The sequence below is a fragment of the Eumetopias jubatus genome, unplaced genomic scaffold (assembly GCF_037043125.1).
Source record: "Eumetopias jubatus isolate StellerSeaLion01/CBP00866 unplaced genomic scaffold, mEumJub1_p1.0 scaffold_9, whole genome shotgun sequence".
NCBI lineage: Eukaryota > Metazoa > Chordata > Mammalia > Carnivora > Otariidae > Eumetopias > Eumetopias jubatus.
Window position 1 is genome coordinate 130,073,609 of NW_028274815.1, and position 16,516 is coordinate 130,090,124.

At 55.7% G+C, this 16,516-nt stretch overlaps 1 protein-coding gene across 2 annotated transcripts in view; it reads left to right on the forward strand.

Annotated features, from left to right (window-relative positions):
• Positions 1–9,062, forward strand: part of BCAS4 (breast carcinoma amplified sequence 4) — a 55,602-nt gene extending 46,540 nt beyond the window's left edge. For both annotated transcript variants that reach the window (XM_028125247.1, XM_028125248.1), the window contains one exon: positions 8,520–9,062. In XM_028125247.1, coding sequence (XP_027981048.1) covers positions 8,520–8,639 — 120 coding nt within the window. In that variant the 3' untranslated portion in view covers positions 8,640–9,062. The remainder of the gene's footprint in view (positions 1–8,519) is intronic.
• Positions 9,063–16,516: the final 7,454 nt, after the last annotated feature.

Sequence of the window (16,516 nt, forward strand, 5' to 3'; positions counted from 1 at the left end):
CAAGAAGCTGGAGATCTATCTTTTCGAGCGAAGTGGCATTTCATTCAAAAACAGGAGGATGCAAACGACCGAACAGAAGCAACAATACTAGTAAAGACACTCAGCCCAGTGGAGGCCACGCGGGACACAGCTGCGGTCTGGGTCTGGCCGGACGAGTACCCGTCAGTGACCTCAGTGGCAGGGCCTGTAGGCGACGGTGAAGGGTCGCATTATCTTCTAAGTGTTGTATTGGCCAGAGGATCAGATTTGTTTCTTAGGACAATCCCTCGGGCTGCCATGTGGAGAACGGGTTAAGGGCAAGAGCCTCAGCTGGGGGCGATGGGACGACAGCGGTGACGGGGAGAGGGATCTGGGAAGAGTTAGCAGAAGGGATTGAGGACGGGGGGGATGCGGGCGTCCAGTTTGGGCGGTGGGTGGGCCTCACTTTGAGTCACATAACTATTGAAAGCCTCAGTTTGCCCATCCGTAGAAGGGCTTTGTGATACCTGTGCAGATTTGGGTTTCTGGAACATAGCGGGTGCTCAATTAAAAATACACACGTAGGGGCGCCTGGGTGGCTCAGTCAGTTAAGTGTCTGCCTTCGGCTCAGGTCGTGATCCCAGGGTCCCGGGATCAAGCCCTGCATCGGGCTCCCTGCTCGGTGGGAAGCCCGCTTCTCCTTCTGCCTCTCCCCCTGCTTGTGCTCACTCTCTTGCTCGCTCACTCTTTCAAATAAATAAAATTAAAAAAAAAAAACAGAATATTTTAAAATACACATGGAAGAACATGGCAGTCAGACAATTCCACGAGTGGCCATGGCATGAGAAGCAAAGCCCAGGGCCCTCGGAGTTCAGACAGGAGGACTCCAGTGCAAAGCATCAGCTGGAGGGGGAGCCAGGGCTCCGGGAAGAGGGGCCCTGAGGGAGGAGGGGCCCGGCTTGCAACAGCAGAGTCGGGGTCAAGGGTGGAGAGATCAGACTATGGGTCTGGAGCGGGGGCCCCGGGTCTAGTTCTGGAGGAGGCCATGATAGGACTCCTCCCACCTGGCCGTCCTGTCTTCCCTCCCAGACCGTGTGCGAGTTTGGACTTAGTAGCCATATCTTGGCAGGACTTCCCGGGGCTCCTCCTCTGCTAGTTTCCATGTTAACGCTTTTCCTCCAGCTAAAAGCAGAATCCTTGGGGATCCACGAACCTTCTAGAGCTGCTGCCTGGGGTCAGCATCCACCCATAGCGAGGCTGCACCAGCTTGTCCCTGATGCTAGGATCCTTCTGGGCAGGGGCCGTGCACTGTGGGAGCCCCCAGCCCCGTTCCTCTGTCACCAGAGCCTCAGCAGCCTGCCCCAGCTGCTCCGGTCCCTGGGCTGGCGGAGGTTGGGGCTGGTGGCCCAGCTGGGTGGGAGCGTTCGGAGAGGAAGGGGGACAGCTTTCGTGCAGGCACGGCGAGCCTGGCCAGTCCGGCCCTTCAGGCAGGATTGGACATGCAGGGGCTGCTTACAGAGAGATGGGAGGAGCTCTGCTCACAGCTGTCAGAGCATTCTGGAAGACTTGGGGCCCTGGAGCAGACACACAACGTTGCAGGCAGAATAGCCAGGCGTGGCCTGAGGTGCAGAAAGCCCTGGGCCGGGACGGAGCAGGGAGGCTGGGACCGAGGGGAAGGTCCCGTGGGCCGGTGGTGGCAGGGGACAGGGTCCAAAGCTCATGAGAGCCCACTTTGATTCCTAGCTCGGCCTTTTCCCAGCTGGGTGACCCTGGGCATGTGACCTACCCTCTCCTCTCCCAGCCTGCCTTGTCCTCCACGGTCTCAGTGCCTGCCTCCCGGGCTCTTGTGCGCAGGGGAGCCAGGGGGTAAGGGAGGCAGCCGCTGGGCTTGGCGGGAGCCCCAGGCTGGCGGTTCCCAGCCCATGGGGCCCAGGGCCAGGGACGGGAAGCAACGCCTTCTCCATCCAGCTCCTCGGGAGCCCCGTGTCTGAGCGATGTGACGTGAGCCTGGGTCCACTGCCGGCTCCGATGCCCACGGGGCTCGGCAGGTCCTGCGGACGAGTGAGTCAGGCCGGGCGGGGATGGCGGCAAGCGGGCAGCACATGCCCTGTGTAGAGGGGCCAGCTCCCTGCACCCCACAGGAACGCAGGGCCCAGCGTGGCCAGATCGCTCCTTTCAGGAGAAATAGGAACTCCGTATTTATTTGAAACACCCCAGTTCTTCCATGTTGGCAGCTAACTCATGTTTAAATTTGCATGAGCCAAACCAGTCATGTCTGCGGGCCAGATGCTAACCAAAGGCTACCAGTTTGCCATCTCTGAGTCGGCTGGAAGGTGGGGCGGGGGGTGGGGGGGAGCTCCTGATGTCCCTAAGGTTGGAAAGCCAGCAATGAAGGGACATCCCGAACCCCGCACTGAGAGCGCACCCCCAGTCCCGCTCAGCCCCGGGGCTTCCTGGGTCCTGGCTGGAGGCCGGGGCTGGGGCTGGGTGGACCTGGTTTCCAATCCAGCTCTATTTCCCAACCGGCTGATCTTGGGCAAGTACCTCTCTGACCCTCAGTTTCCTCTTCTGCAAAATTGGATTAAGGATACCTGCCTCTCTCAGTGGCTGTGAGAGCAGATGGGCTGTGAACCTTCAGGGCCCATCCAGACCTGGGTGCTCAGAAAGTGCTCAGTACTCGGTCACTGTGGTTGTGGAGAAGCTGGGGGCTCGGTCTGTGCAGATAGAGCTGTTTCTTCTGTCTGCTGCTTTTCTCCCCCCACTCCCGCACCCCAAGCTATGCTTTTTAAATTTTAGAATTAGAGGCAGGTTGCTGTGATAATACAGAGGGATCCCATGGACCGCTCACCCGGTTTCCCTCACTGTTATGACCCTATTTACTGTGGTGCGTTGTCCCAGCTGGGGGACCATCCTCGATGGATTGCTAGTAACAAAACCCCACAGTTTGTTCGGATTCTGCTAGTTTTTCCCTAATGTCCTTCTCTGTTCCAGGATTGCATCCAAGATACCAACCACGTTGTTTAGTTCATGCCTCTTTAGCCGCCTCTGGTCTAGGATGGCTTCTCAGACTTTCCTGGATTTTGATGATCTTGACAGCTTTGAGGAATATTGGTTAGGTATTTTGTACAATACCCCTCTATTAGGGCCGATCTGATGTTTTCCTCGTGGTTAGACCGGGCCATGGGCTTGGGGAGGAAGACCGCAGAGGTGAAGTGCCTTCGTCACATCCAGGGCAAAGGCTGTCAACAAGATGTAGCGCTGATGGTGTTGACCTTGACCACCTGACTCAGGTAGTGTTCGCCAGGTTCCTCCTGAGCAGTTCCTTTTCCTTTTCATATTCTGCTCTTTGGAGGCCACTTGCCAAGTGCAGCCCTATCAAGGGGAGGGGCAGCTAAGTTCCGGTGAGGCTCAAGAGGCAGAGAAAACCCGACCTTGGAGAGGGCTGGGAGGCTCACACACACTGCATTGAGCCTAGGGCACAGTAGGTATAGTGATTGAAGTTGGGGGGAGCCTCTCCCAAGCCCCAGAGAGCTGGGAGTGCTTGGTGACCTAGCGGAGGAGTGTGGGCCTCTGGGCACCCGAGCTCCCCCGCACAAGGTCAGCCTGGGGCCTCAGTCCGCCAGGGGTTGACCAGGATCTGGGGCTGACCCTGTGGACCTCAGAAGCCAGCCCAGGAGTGGGGCTGCTGCATGGCCTGCTGGGTGAGGTAGGACGGGCTGGAGCTGGAGTGATGGCCCAAGGGCAGCCAACCAAATAGCACTCGGGCCGGGACAGTCTGCATAGTGGGCCTGGCCCGGAATCCTCCAGCCCGGGTCTGGTGACCTATCACCCAGCGCCCATTATATGGGAGATACAGGGAAGGAATTTTGTCCTGATCTCTTTAGGAAGACAGATTTCATTCAGGGGCAAACCATGGCCGGGGGTCCAAATCTGGCCTACCACTGTTCTGTGAAGTTTTCCTGGCACACGGCCGAGCTGCTGGTTTGCATATTTATCTGTGGCTGCTGTGGGCCTTCAAGGGCAGAGTTGAGTTGTTGCGACAGAGACCTGTGGCTTGTAAAGCCTAACGTGTTTACTGTCTGGCTCTTCACAGAGCAAGTTTGCAGACCCTGGCCTGAGCTGAGAGCGGACCAGGGTTCAGGATGTGCGCTTAGGGCTTCCCAAGAGGGAGACACGAGGCGGGCCAGGACTTCCAAGGAGGGGGTGGGGATTTCTGGAAACAAGTGGGCAGGTGGCACAGGGCAAAGCCAAGACCCTGAGGTGGGTGAGCTTCGCCTTAGGAGACAGTGATCCGCCCCGAACGCAGTCCTGTGGCGGCCTCGTGGGGGCTTGTGCGAAAGCTTCCTGGTGGCGCAGATGACCAGGGAGGCCAACCGTGAGGGGTCTCCTGGCAGCAGCAGGCCGTCGAAATGGCGAAGTGGCTGGGAGGGATCTGGAGCCCCACGAGAGCAATCCCTGCTCCCCAGCTCGGCCACCTGGAGCCCACGAGATGCTGTGGGCCTGGAGCTGCCAGATCGTCTGATTTTCCAAGGGAAGCTGGCAGTCTGGTGTTCATGAGAAATCTCCTGATTTTTTGCATGTTTGCAATTAATTCCATTTTTTAGACATTATGAAGCAGACGGAGCACATCCGTCTGGTGTGTGGGCTACAGGTTTGAGAACTCGGGTGTCCAGGGTGGGAGTGAGGATGCGCGGATGTGGGTAGACAGGGAAGAGCAGACCAGGCCCAGCGCAGTAAGCCGGCAGGCGAGCTCTGGGCTGGGGGCAGAGGGGGAGAGGGGACAGTGAAGGGAGACTCTGAGAGAGGGCGCGTGGCAGAGTCCAGCACCTGCAGGGTCAGATTGCCGTGTCTTCCAACCAGTCCCACCCAGGCTGGTGGAACATTCCTGCCTGCAGGCTGGGGGCTGGGAGCCTGCAGTTGGACACTCCTCCTTGCTTACCTGGCAGCCCGCCCCACCCCCCCCCACCCCCAGGGGAATCTGTAGAAGGAGGGATGGGAGGTAGAGATCTCTGAAGTCCCCTCAGAGATTCCCAAGGGTTTGGGTTTGCTGTTCTGTCCCCAAAGACTTGGGCCTGTCTGGGGATGGGCAAAGGCTGGGCTTCGAGCTGGACAGGCCTGGTGGACTCCAGCGTCCTTGTCGCCTGGCTTCTGCCCCTTCAAAGACCCAAGGAAGACTCCAGTTTTGTAGGTTGCCTGGAGAATCCAGGGGAAAACGGGTGTGGGGGACTGGGTTTCCATGGTGTCCTGACGTGCCTGTGACTGGGGCCTGGCTTCCAGGATGTGCTCTGTTCTTCCCAGCAACAGCTGGGGCATCTGGCTGTTTTTCAGCCTCGCACACCAGCCCTTACCTGCTGATTCAAGGCTCTGGTTTGCAAGTACTCAGTGGCTGCACTGTGGGTTTATTGTTTTAGGACACCTGGTCGCAAGTGACAGCAACCCAGGTCAACTTGGCTGAAGCAAACAAGAGAAGTCCAGGGCTCATGGACAGGAGCCGGCCCAGGGCAACTCCCGACCTCAGGCAGTAATGGTTTCGGCCGCTCAAATGATATCCTCAGGACTTTGTCTCACTCCGTCTCCCAGCTCTGCGTCCCTGTGTCGGCTTCAATCCCAGGCAGGGCCTGCACTGTGGTGGCAGAGGTGGTCATGGCCCATCCTCCCCCATGCCCCCGGGTCACAGCTCTGGTGGGTCAGGCCTCCCACCCCCCGCAGCCCCCACCTGAGCCACAGGGGGTGGGGAGGGCGGCCAGGTCCGGCACAGGCACAAGTGATCTTTCAAGATCAGGATGCCGATACCAGAGGGCGGTGGTGGCTAGACAGGCCCGTGTCCACCTCACACCTGCCCACTCTCTAAGAGCAGCATGTGTACCCTTGAGGCCATATTTGGAGCCCCCTGGCTCATCATAGGTCACCCCTTTCTGGCTGACTTCAGGCTCAGTTCTCCAACCAGCTGTGAGTCACCATCCCACATCCCCCCCCCCCCCCCCCCCGTGCTCTAAGATGTTGGCGGGGGTTTGGTCCAGGGCCACTAGGAGGCTCTTAGGATGACTTCTTGGTTCTAATTATATTGATTTTCTCCCTTTTTTTGGAAGTCTCTCTCCTTGAAGGAGGAACCAGAAGCCCCGTCCCTGGGAGGGGTGTCTTACCCATTCAGAGGCACCGCCTTTTGAATGGTGGAACTATTTCAAAAAGAAAAGGGGGTCCGGATGACACCACTCTGGCCCTTCATGGGCCCTTCCCTTGTCTGGGACCTGAGGGTCAGAAGGGACCTGTCATTTCAGAATCACAAAATGTTCTTTGACCCCCATGTGTCAGGACCAGGGAACTGGTCTTCAGGCTGTCGTTATTTGCTTGAAAGTTACATTTTCTAGATTACTACAATGACCAAGTTTCAGGAGAAATGGGGTGAAGAGATCCTAAGCCTACGGGCTACCCACAGATTGCATCCCTTAGGCTATGGGATGTGTCTTGTGGCTCATTTTTCAGTTGTGCTCTGGTCATGGAGCTACTGGAGGCCTTGCATCCCATCCATGGTGGCAGAGAGCAGCCCAGGAAGGTGCTAGAAGAAGGGGGCAGGTGGTAGGCCTGGGCCCCAAGTACCCCCAGGTAGGCTGAGCCAAGAATGGGCTGACCCAGGGTTGACAGATGGAATGTTCTGTCGCCCTTTCAGGAGGCTGGCCCTTCTCCAGGATGAATGGCTCATCCTGGTTTTCCAGCTGTGGGATGGTGACACAGGGAGGTACGTAGTCCTCAGACACCTGAGCACATTCTGTCTTACTTGAAATACTTTGATGGTTTCCTTCTGTGGGGCAAAGTTCAGGGCTTTGGGGCTCAGACATGAGAATCTGTGCACTCCCACCCTAAACCTGGCTGCTTCCCTTTAGGGGATCCTGGCCACAGCCTCCTCCCTGCTCCCCTCTTTCCCCTCAATTCTGCTCTTTCTAAAACACCTAATGCCACACACACACCCCCGATTAGTGACTTCAGTGGCTCTCTGGTCCGTTGGGATGAAGCTCTTAAGCACGGCCTCTGAGAGCCCATGTGATCTGGCCCTGGTTTACAGCCTCATCTCTGTCCACACAGTGACCTGGCCCCAGTCCAGACGGAGCCGCTGGAGTCCCCAGGTGCCCCTCCCTCCCCCGCCACAGCACTGTGACATGCCATTCCCTCAGTCTGGAAGCCCGCCCTGCCTGCTCTAGCCCTGGGAAACCTCCCCCTGACCCGCCCCCCCGGGGGAGTTGGGCCTCCTCCAGTTTCCACAGGTCCTTGCACCTCCCCACCATTGGCCCTCACATAGCAGTTCTGTTGGTTCCTTTGTCTCTCCCGCCAGCGAGCCCGGGTTGTCTGGGGCTGCCGTCCTGTGCGCAGACGGGCCCTGGCTGGCGCTGGCTCTCAGGGCCTGGTGGTGGAGTGGGCGGAGGCTTGGAGGACGTGGGGCGTGGGTCAGGCACCCCCGCTGAGCCTTGGTTTCTCCACCTCCACCATGGGGATGGTGGTCAGGGCGTCGCTGGGGGAAACAAGTATTTGGGGAAGCCAAGTATGCACGCAGCGTGGTGCGGGGCACACAGAGGTGCTGGGCTTTGGGGGAGCCGTTGCTGGCCACGGGCCAGAGCCCCCACCCCACCCCTGCCCCGGCATCTGCACCTGCACCTGCAGGCCCCTCAGAGTGGGTCCCAGCCGGAGGGGGCCAGGAGGTGGGACAGTCAAGGGAGAGGAGTCAAGGGAGTGGGGGGGGGAGAGGAGGGTGGCGAGAGGGACGCCGAGTGGAGACCTGCCGAAGGACCTCGTCCCTCTGCACCCCTGAGCCCCACATACCTGCCCATCTCCCGGCAGGGCCTAGTCCTTCCTCCCAGAGGGCCATAGTCATTGGGATCAGCCGTGGCTCTGCAGGAGAACCATGTGAGGATTTCGAAATACCCCGGTGCCGGGCCACACCCCTGATCAGTGTCCTCAGACGCTCGGTGGGGCTCCGAGGCGTTTCCTAGCTCTCCCGGGGCGGGGGAGGACGGGCACCGTGCAGCCACGTTTGAGAAGCCCTGCTTGCCATGGTCCTCTGTGAAACTGGTTTCTCCCCCAGAAGGGGTCTCAGCAACCGGAGCTTGGGGAGGGATGCTTGATGGCAAATCTCTTCTTCCCAGCCTTCTCAACAAAGATCCGCACCAGGTAGAAGCGAGCACTTCTTAAAAATGGTTTTTGATTTTTTTGGAAAAAGTAACACATTCAGATGGCACCGACTCGATGCGGCACCGATGGGGACCCGGTGAAAGAGCGCTCAGCCGGCCCCCCAGTTGCCTTCTCGGTCCCTCTCTATTAGACCTGTGCGTCCCCACGCCGACAGCGCTCCGCCCTGGACGGGGACCGGCGCTGGTGGCCCGACGCCCTCGCGTGGGGGGGAGGGGGGTGGCCTTGGCCCTGCCGGGCAGTGCCACCAGAGGACCGTGGCCTCGTTGTCACAGGGGCACCACTCCCCGCGGGCTGAAGTCATTCCTACGACTGGAAATCCTGGGTCACAGAGCGAGGGAATTCCAGAGGCTCACGGGGCACCTCGCTTTCTGTCGTTGCAGAACCCGCCGGCGCCCCTGCCCTTCGAGCTGCCCGCGCTGTACCGGACGGAGGACTACTTCCCCGCGGCCGCCGGCCAGGCCGCTCTGCGCACCCCCGGCCCCCGGCGCCGGCGCGTGTGAGCCTCCGCAGCCGCGGGGTCGGCCTGTCCTGCTGCTGTCCCTTTCCGCTTTGAATCCCCTCCCTCGCTGCACGGGAAGCCACGCGGTTCGGAGACGCGTGTGGGGCCCACGCCGGGCGGGGCCCGAGCGCCCACCTGGACCAGGGGCTTCCCGCCGGGGCTGGGCCTGCCCGGGGTTCTGGGCCGCGGGCGGGCGGGTCCGAGCAGCCTCCGTGGTTCCAGGCCCCGGGACTCGGAGCCCCCCCACCCCCAGCCCACCCCGCCCTCCCGGTCTCTCTGTGAAGGGCTCTGCGTGGGAATCATGCGGGGCCCGCTCGGTGCCCCCAGGCGCACGGCTCCCGGTTCACCTGCGGTGGTTGACTTGTCTGCGAACCCCAGTGCCCGCCGGCCTGTGAATCATCTCAATAAAGGTGTCAAGAGGTCACGTGTGGTCTGGGTGCAAATGCGTTCTCGGAGGGAGCTCCTGCCACCGAGGCAAGCCTGACCCTCCGAATCTGCTCATCGGGAAGCCCCTCACCGGGACTTTAGAGTCCCAGCAAGAATGGAGAGATCATTAGGATTTCCAGGGTCCTTCAAAGGTGGGTTGGCCTTCATTTCATTCCATGCCAATGAGTTTCCTGCTCTTGTCCTGGAATTCCAGATTTCTCAACTTGGTGATGAATAATTCTGGGTTTTGTGAGTTTTTTTTGTGTTTTTTTGTTTGTTTGTTTTGGAGTTCCTCACAGAGCCAAGAAAACACACACACACGCACACGCACACGCACAACTGAATTGCAGACCTGCGCTGGAATTCCAAGGAAATCTAACATAATGAATCGAGAGAGAGCAGTAGAAAAACAAGGAATAAAGCTGGATCTTGACAACTTTAGGACACACTTTTAGAATTAAAGATACAGGCCAGAGGCTCCTGGGTCGCTCACTTGGTTGAGCATCCAACTCTCGGTTTCCGTTCAGGTCGTGATCTCATGGGTCATGGGATTGAGCCTGCTTGGAATTCTCTCTCTCCCTCCGCCCCTCCCTCTGCTCTCACATTCTCTCTCTTTCTCTAAAATCAATAAGTAAATCTTAAAAAAAAAGATATAGGTGGACGCCTTGTTTCAAGAGAAGCCAGCATTTTCCTGTGGAGATTATTTTTTTTAGTAAAAAACTTGTACTAGACTTGTATTTTATTTTTTTGATCTTTTTAAAAAGATTACTTATTTTTTTTAAGAGTTTATTTATTTGAGAGAGAGAGAATGAGAGATAGCACGAGAGGGAAGAGGGTCAGAGGGAGAAGCAGACTCCCCGCTGAGCAGGGAGCCCGAGGCGGGACTCGATCCCGGAACTCCAGGATCATGACCTGAGCCGAAGGCAGTCGCTTAACCAACTGAGCCACCCAGGCGCCCAAAAAGATTACTTATTTATCTGAGAGAGAGAAAGAGAGAGAGAGAGAGAAAGCATGAGCAGGGGGAGCGGGAGAGGGAGAAGCAGGCTTCCCGCGGAGCAGGGAGCCCGATGTGGGGCTCGATCCCAGGACCGTGGGATCACGACCTGAGCGAAGGCAGACGCTTAACGACTGAGCCACCCAGGCGCCCGTTGTATACATTATTTAAATCGAGGTATAATTTACATACAGAAAGGTCCACCTAGGTGGAAGGTCCAGTGACTTCTCACAAACCCCGGCCCAGGCTCCCAGCACGCTGACATCTGTCCGCGCAGACGCCGTCGTGGGCGTCTGTACTTCATGTAGCGCGGGGCCCACGTGGTGCCGTCTGTGTGTCGGCTTCCCTGGCTGACACGGCGCCTGTCGCTACATGTAAGCGGCAGATTGTTCATCCTCGTGGTCGTGCCGTATTGATTGAAGGAAGCTCAGATACTCCCTGGGCCCCATTGTGTCCGCTCAGGGAGAGGGAAAGTTCATTTTTCAGACAAGCGGTGAGGAGACCAGTTTCCCAAAGGCCGAGTACATGTGGCTCGCTGGCGACGCCCAGGCCTCTTTCCCTTTCGGGGCCCGAAGCAGGGGCCAGGGGGAGGTGAAAGGGAACGTCATGTGATCAAGCCACAGCATCATGACTGTCCTAAAATAGAGACCCACAGGACTGTGGCTAAGAGCTCCTAGGCTCTGAGGTCAGCCTGCCTGGGTGGCGCCAACATCTCCGGCACACCTCAGCCCTGTGGCCCTGGGCTAGTTGCTTACCCTCTCTGAGGCCAGCTTCCTTCTCAGTGAGAATGCAGTGAACGAGGGCACCTGCCCACTGGGGGGCTGTTTGTGTGGATGATAGGAGGGGACCCGTGTGAACGCTGACCTCAGGGCCGGCAACGGGCACTGCAGTGGGTGGCGTTACTGTGGTGATTGGCCTGGCCGGAAACGGGCCAACTTTTGTGCTGTTTCTCAGTTGATGGGTGGCATCCAGGAGCGTCAACAGCGAGTGACTTAGGGACTGCCCTTAAATTTCGGAGTAAGAACAGATGGAAGCATGCACTGGCCCTCGCTGTGTTTCTCTGTCCTTGGATCCTTTCAGGGACACCTGCTTTCCCCCAGGTCAGCGAGGAGGGAAGAGATTGCATGAGAATATCCGTGGGAAAGCTGACTCGTGGCCATTCCAAGTTTGCTGGGAGTCCTGAGGCCAAACAGTGAACTTTGAGGGACATTTGGGGACACCTGGGGGGGAGGGAAAGCCAGGACACAGACCCTGCCAGCGATTCTGACCTCGGTCCTTTGCTGGTGTTCTGGAGGCACTGCCCTTGTGCTAGGTGAGCTGACGGCCTGTCGGGTAAAGGAGAGCCTTGACTGCTGACTCGAGCAGGCCCCATAGCCCTGGCCAGGGTCACTTTGCTGCCCAGGAAAAGGTTCTTTTGTGGGACGCCGGTATAAAGGGCATTGCAGATTTTCAGGAGAGCTAGGCTCTTCTTCAGGCAACCACCTCCCTGCTTTCCCAGTGGATGTGAACTTCATGTCTGTCAAAGCAAGAGGTTTCAAGAAGGTGGCCCACGCGTTGGCAGAAATGTGTGGTTTACCCTGAACTGTTTAAAAATGTTTTCATGTTGAGACAACTGGGTAACCATCTGGAAAAAATAAAGTGAGTTCCATACCTCACTCTGTACACCAGGAACATTTCCAAAATTCCAAATGGATTAAGGACGAGTTAGATGTATAAAATGAATTCATATAAGAAGGCAGAAACATTGGAGAATCATTCAACATCCAGAAGCCTTAAAGATACATTTGATTATATATAAAAAAGTTAAATCCTCCGAATGGCAAAAACAAACCGAAAACTCAACCAAAAAAAAAAAAAAAAAAATCCAAACAAAACAAGAAATCCTAGGCAAATTCGAAAGACAAATGACCAAAAAGACAAGTGATAAACTGGGGAAGATCTATGTGCAGCCCATTTTACAAAGGGATAATCTCCCTAATATATGAACAGCTCCTACAATAAATAAGAGACAAAGTAGAAAAATGGGCAAAGGATATGAACAGGCATCTCACAGAAAAGAAAATGTAAAAGGCATTTTAAACACATGAAAAGATCTCTACCAGTTAAGTATGAAAGAATCTCGAAATTCCTCTCTTTTCACTATGTGAGGCTGGCAAACATGAAATGTTTTTGATGACACTGTCAGTGAAGTTCTGAAACAAATGTTCTCATGCATTGCTAGTGGGGTACCATGCTTGTGGAGGCCCGTGGGCAGTACCTATCCGAATTGGAAATGTTTATGCCTTTGGACCTAGTAATTCTACCTCTAGGGATCTCGCCTCCCAATAGACACAGGAGGGAAATGATAAATGCAAACGGTGATTCTCCACATGTTGAAATAACCCAAGACTGGAAGGCACCTAAATGTCCATCAGTGATGGGATTGGTTCAGTTCTAGTATGTCCACACACACACACAAAGGTGGATGGAATCCTATGAAGTTGTAAAAATGGATTAGGAGTTCCTTATGAGCTGGTATGGAAATGTCACTAGCATATGAAAAAGCCAAGGTGCGGAGAAATGCACACAATATCCTACCATCTGTGTGAGAAAGGAATTAACACTCCATGGAAGGATACACGAAAATTCGAGCACGGTGAATCCCTGTCTTGGGTGAGAAGTCGACTGTTCATGTTTCAGGTTTTTTTTTTTATACTTTTTGGTATTTTGGTGTTTACCTCTTCAAAAAAAGTAACCAAAACCAGTTGCCAGCCATTAAAAATGAGGGCAGTCCACAGAAAGAACTGGATTTCCAGCTTCTCTTCAAAAACTGGAACATCAGGTACTACTACTGGGCTCACATTGTGGCCGGGAACGATGAGCTAAAGCCGAGTTGCTTTAGAGGGCCGTGCTCTTCCAGGTTTCTCTTGTACCCCAGCTGTTTTGCTAATTTATTTATCTGCCTGGCCCCTGTGGGCATTTGGCATTTGAGAGCCTTAGAACCAGAGGCCCTTAGACCATGGAGAATTTATTCCAAGGATATGGGGTATGTGAAGAAATGCAGCTGGGGGTAAGCGACGGCTGCCTGGCCATTATGTGTAGTTAGCAACTGGCCTGCCCGCAAGCATCTCTGTGCCCCGATTCCAAATTCCCTGGGGACAAGGGGGTTCGGTCTTACTACAGAAGTGTGTGCTTCCCATGGCCCTCCTTTTGGAAGTGACTGATTCCAAGTCAGATGAAGACCTAAGAAAACTAGCGACCAGTATCCCTCGCGAATACAGATGCGAAAGTTCTCAGCAAAATACTAGCAGACTGAATCCAGCAACGTAGAAAATGGATTATACTCCATGACCAAGTGGGATCTCTCCTAGGAATGCAAGGTCGGTTTAACATCTGAAAATCAATCAGTGTAACACACTGTATTAATAAAGGTCAAAAACCACACAATCATTTCCACAGATGCAAAGCATCTGCCAAAATCAAACATCTATTTGTGATAAAAGCTCTCCTTCTTGGGGCATAAAGGGGAGTTCTCAAAGAGCAGGGTTAGAGGCTGAGTAGATACCCCCAAAGGTGTTTACTGATAGGATTACCAACTCTCTGGAGATGATTTGTTGACCCAGGAAGCTGGAGGCAGCAGGGCATTTTCCTCCCCATCTTAAAGCAAAATCCCACTTAATTTTTTTTTTTTCTCCTTCTGCAGAGAGCTTTATTGTTTCCAATTGGTTCACAGCTTGAATGAGGGCTGAAAAAATTGCTTAAAGAGCTGCCTGGTGGGGGCACCTGGCTGACTCATTTGGTAAAGCATGCCACTCTTGATCTTGGGGTCGTGAGTTCAAGCCCCATGTTGGGTGTAGAAGTTACTTAGAAAGCTGCCTAGTGGAGGTAGAGAGAGGCTCAGGCAGAAGCTCTGATACCAGGGGGTGGCAGAGGGGCGCTCAAAGGCGGCTGGGCTCTGGGAGGCTCCTAGATGTGCTTGGCCCGCTTCGTCTTTTGCTCAAGAGCACAGCCGTCTTTGGCTTTGGAAGAACTCAAAGCAATTCTGACTCGGGGCGCTTTTACAGAATTTCCTCTGTGAGGCCTGTGGGCCTGCTGTGGCCTCAAAAGCATCCAAGTTCTTCTCAGGGATGGTCAGCTGGGCGCGGTGGAGGCTGCGTCTGCCTCCTGGCTGGGCCTGGGGCCAGGGCGCTTGCAGGCTGCACGTGGGGCCGGTGTGGCGGCGGCCCCAGGGCGCCCCCGGGGAGCCACGCCTGAGCGCGGCAGGTGGGCCCCCCCCACCGGAAGGACTTGCTCCTGGGGTTCCCGGGGGCTGCTCCCCGCTCAGTGGAGCGCGGCCTTCAGTCCCCACCACTGTTCTGGAGAGCCAGGCCCCAGGCAGGGGAGAGGGAACAGACCCGGACGCGTGCTGGAGGACAAGGTTTGTGTGTTTCTTCCTTGGGGTGGGGCGCAGACAGAGCGCCACCTGGGGGGCCCATGGTCTCCTCATTGTCCCCCACCATGAACCCAGGGGATGCTTGGGTATTCGCTTGCTCGTGTGAAATCGGTTTCTAAGGGGCACCGGCTGGCTCAGTCAGTGGAGTGTCTGGCTGTTGATCTCAGGGTCATGAGTTCGAGCCCCACGTTGGGTGTGGCCATTACTTAAAAAAGGGGGGGGGCACCTGGGTGGCTCAGTCGTTAAGCGTCTGCCTTGGGCTCGGGTCATGATCCCAGGGTCCTGGGATCGAGCCCCGCATCGGGCTCCCTGCTCGGCGGGAAGCCTGCTTCTCCCTCTCCCACCCCCCCTGCTTGTGTTCCCTCTCTCGCTGTCTCTCTGTCAAATAAATAAATAAAATCTTAAAAAAAAGGGGGGGGGGCGTCTGGTTGGCTGAATCTGTGGAGCATGTGATTCTTGATCTCAGGGTTGTGAGTTTGAGCCCCACACTGGCTGTAGAGATAAAGAAAAAAAATTGGTTTCTACACACAGGCCGCCTCTCTGAGTGTGGGGTGGGGCTTCTTAGGCTGTCCAACCAGTGTTTGTTGAATGGGGAGAACAGATGGTCTTACATAGGAAGCCCCAGGCAGCAAGGGTGTTACTCAGGGGAGGGCTTGGGTTGAAGGCCACGCTCTCATGTGTGTCTTTAAAACAGGGCTTCTGGGTCTTGGAGGCACGGAGGAATCAGCCGGGCGCCCGATCAACTGCATCAGAAGCCCTGGGGGTGGGGGAGGGGCCTCGGTAGAACTCCCCAGGGCATTTCAGTCTGCAGGCGCCCAGCCTTGGAGCTTTGGGAGACTGGCAGTCAGGAGATTTTCAGCGATTGGCTACCTGCCTTGCAGCAACCACACCTTCTTCTGTTTTACATTCTGCACGAGCTTGCTTTCCTTTGAAGGGTGCAGGGACCTCAACGTCCACCTCCCACCTTCCTGAGTGTGGTGTGGGATTGGGTTTGAGTTGGTTTCTGGTTTGTGTTGAACTGATTTCACCCCAGCTCCAGAGATGGGTGCGGACTGATCTAAGCCGATCAGGGTCATCCGAGCTCCCAGGGATTCACTGAGATAGCTCTGACCTAAGCCCTCCAGCCACAGAGACTAGCTCTGGAATGATCCAGTCGGCTCCAAGGTCAGGACTCTTGCTCACTAGAGCGGGAAGGTGAATGCGAAGCACCCTGTGGACACCAGGGTGCCGGCCTAGGATGAGGGTGGGCAGGTGGACAGAGGACCTGAGTCCTTGCCTACACCACTGAGCATAGTTGTTACCTGTGTGTCCCCTTTATCCAGCACAGTCTGACTTGGAGTTCCTGTTCCCTGCCAGTGACAGTCCCATTCGTAAAAAAAGGTGTCTGAAGCTGGGTAAGGAGAGTTAGGTCATCGCTGATGGGGAAGACTTCCCTGGGAGGCCCTCTGAGCCAGAGCTGCTTCTGGGCTCTTTGGTGCCACTAGGCATGCTTTAGGAAACATAAGTCACACCAAGACTTGAGGCTCCCCCGATTCTTTCAGTCTTGCCTGGGCCAAGGAAGAAGTCTCATTTTGGTGTTGGTGTGCCCTGAATCCCTCCGATTTTCCTTTTTTTTTTTAAAGAGTTATTTATTTATTTGAAAGAGAGAGAGAATGAGAGAGAGAGAGCACATGAGAGGGGGGAGGGTCAGAGGGAGAAGCCGACTCCCCGCTGAGCAGGGAGCCTGATGCGGGACTCGATCCCGGGACTCCAGGATCATGACCTGAGCTGAAGGCAGTCGCTTAACCAACTGAGCCACCCAGGCGCCCCCGATTTTCCTTTTTAACAAGCAGAGCCAGACTCAGGCTCACAGCCCTCAGCAAGCAGTAGCAGGTGGCAAAGTTTTAGTCTAATGTTTGGTCTTGAATTTATTTTTAAGGACCTCTTCGTTAATGGCAAATTCTGCTGCCTGTCCTTTCTTGTAGAGACAAAGTTTTCCTTTTTAAAAAGGGCAGTTGAGACCTACTAAGTACATGAAGCAGTTGTTAGGCAGATGACCAAGACGGCA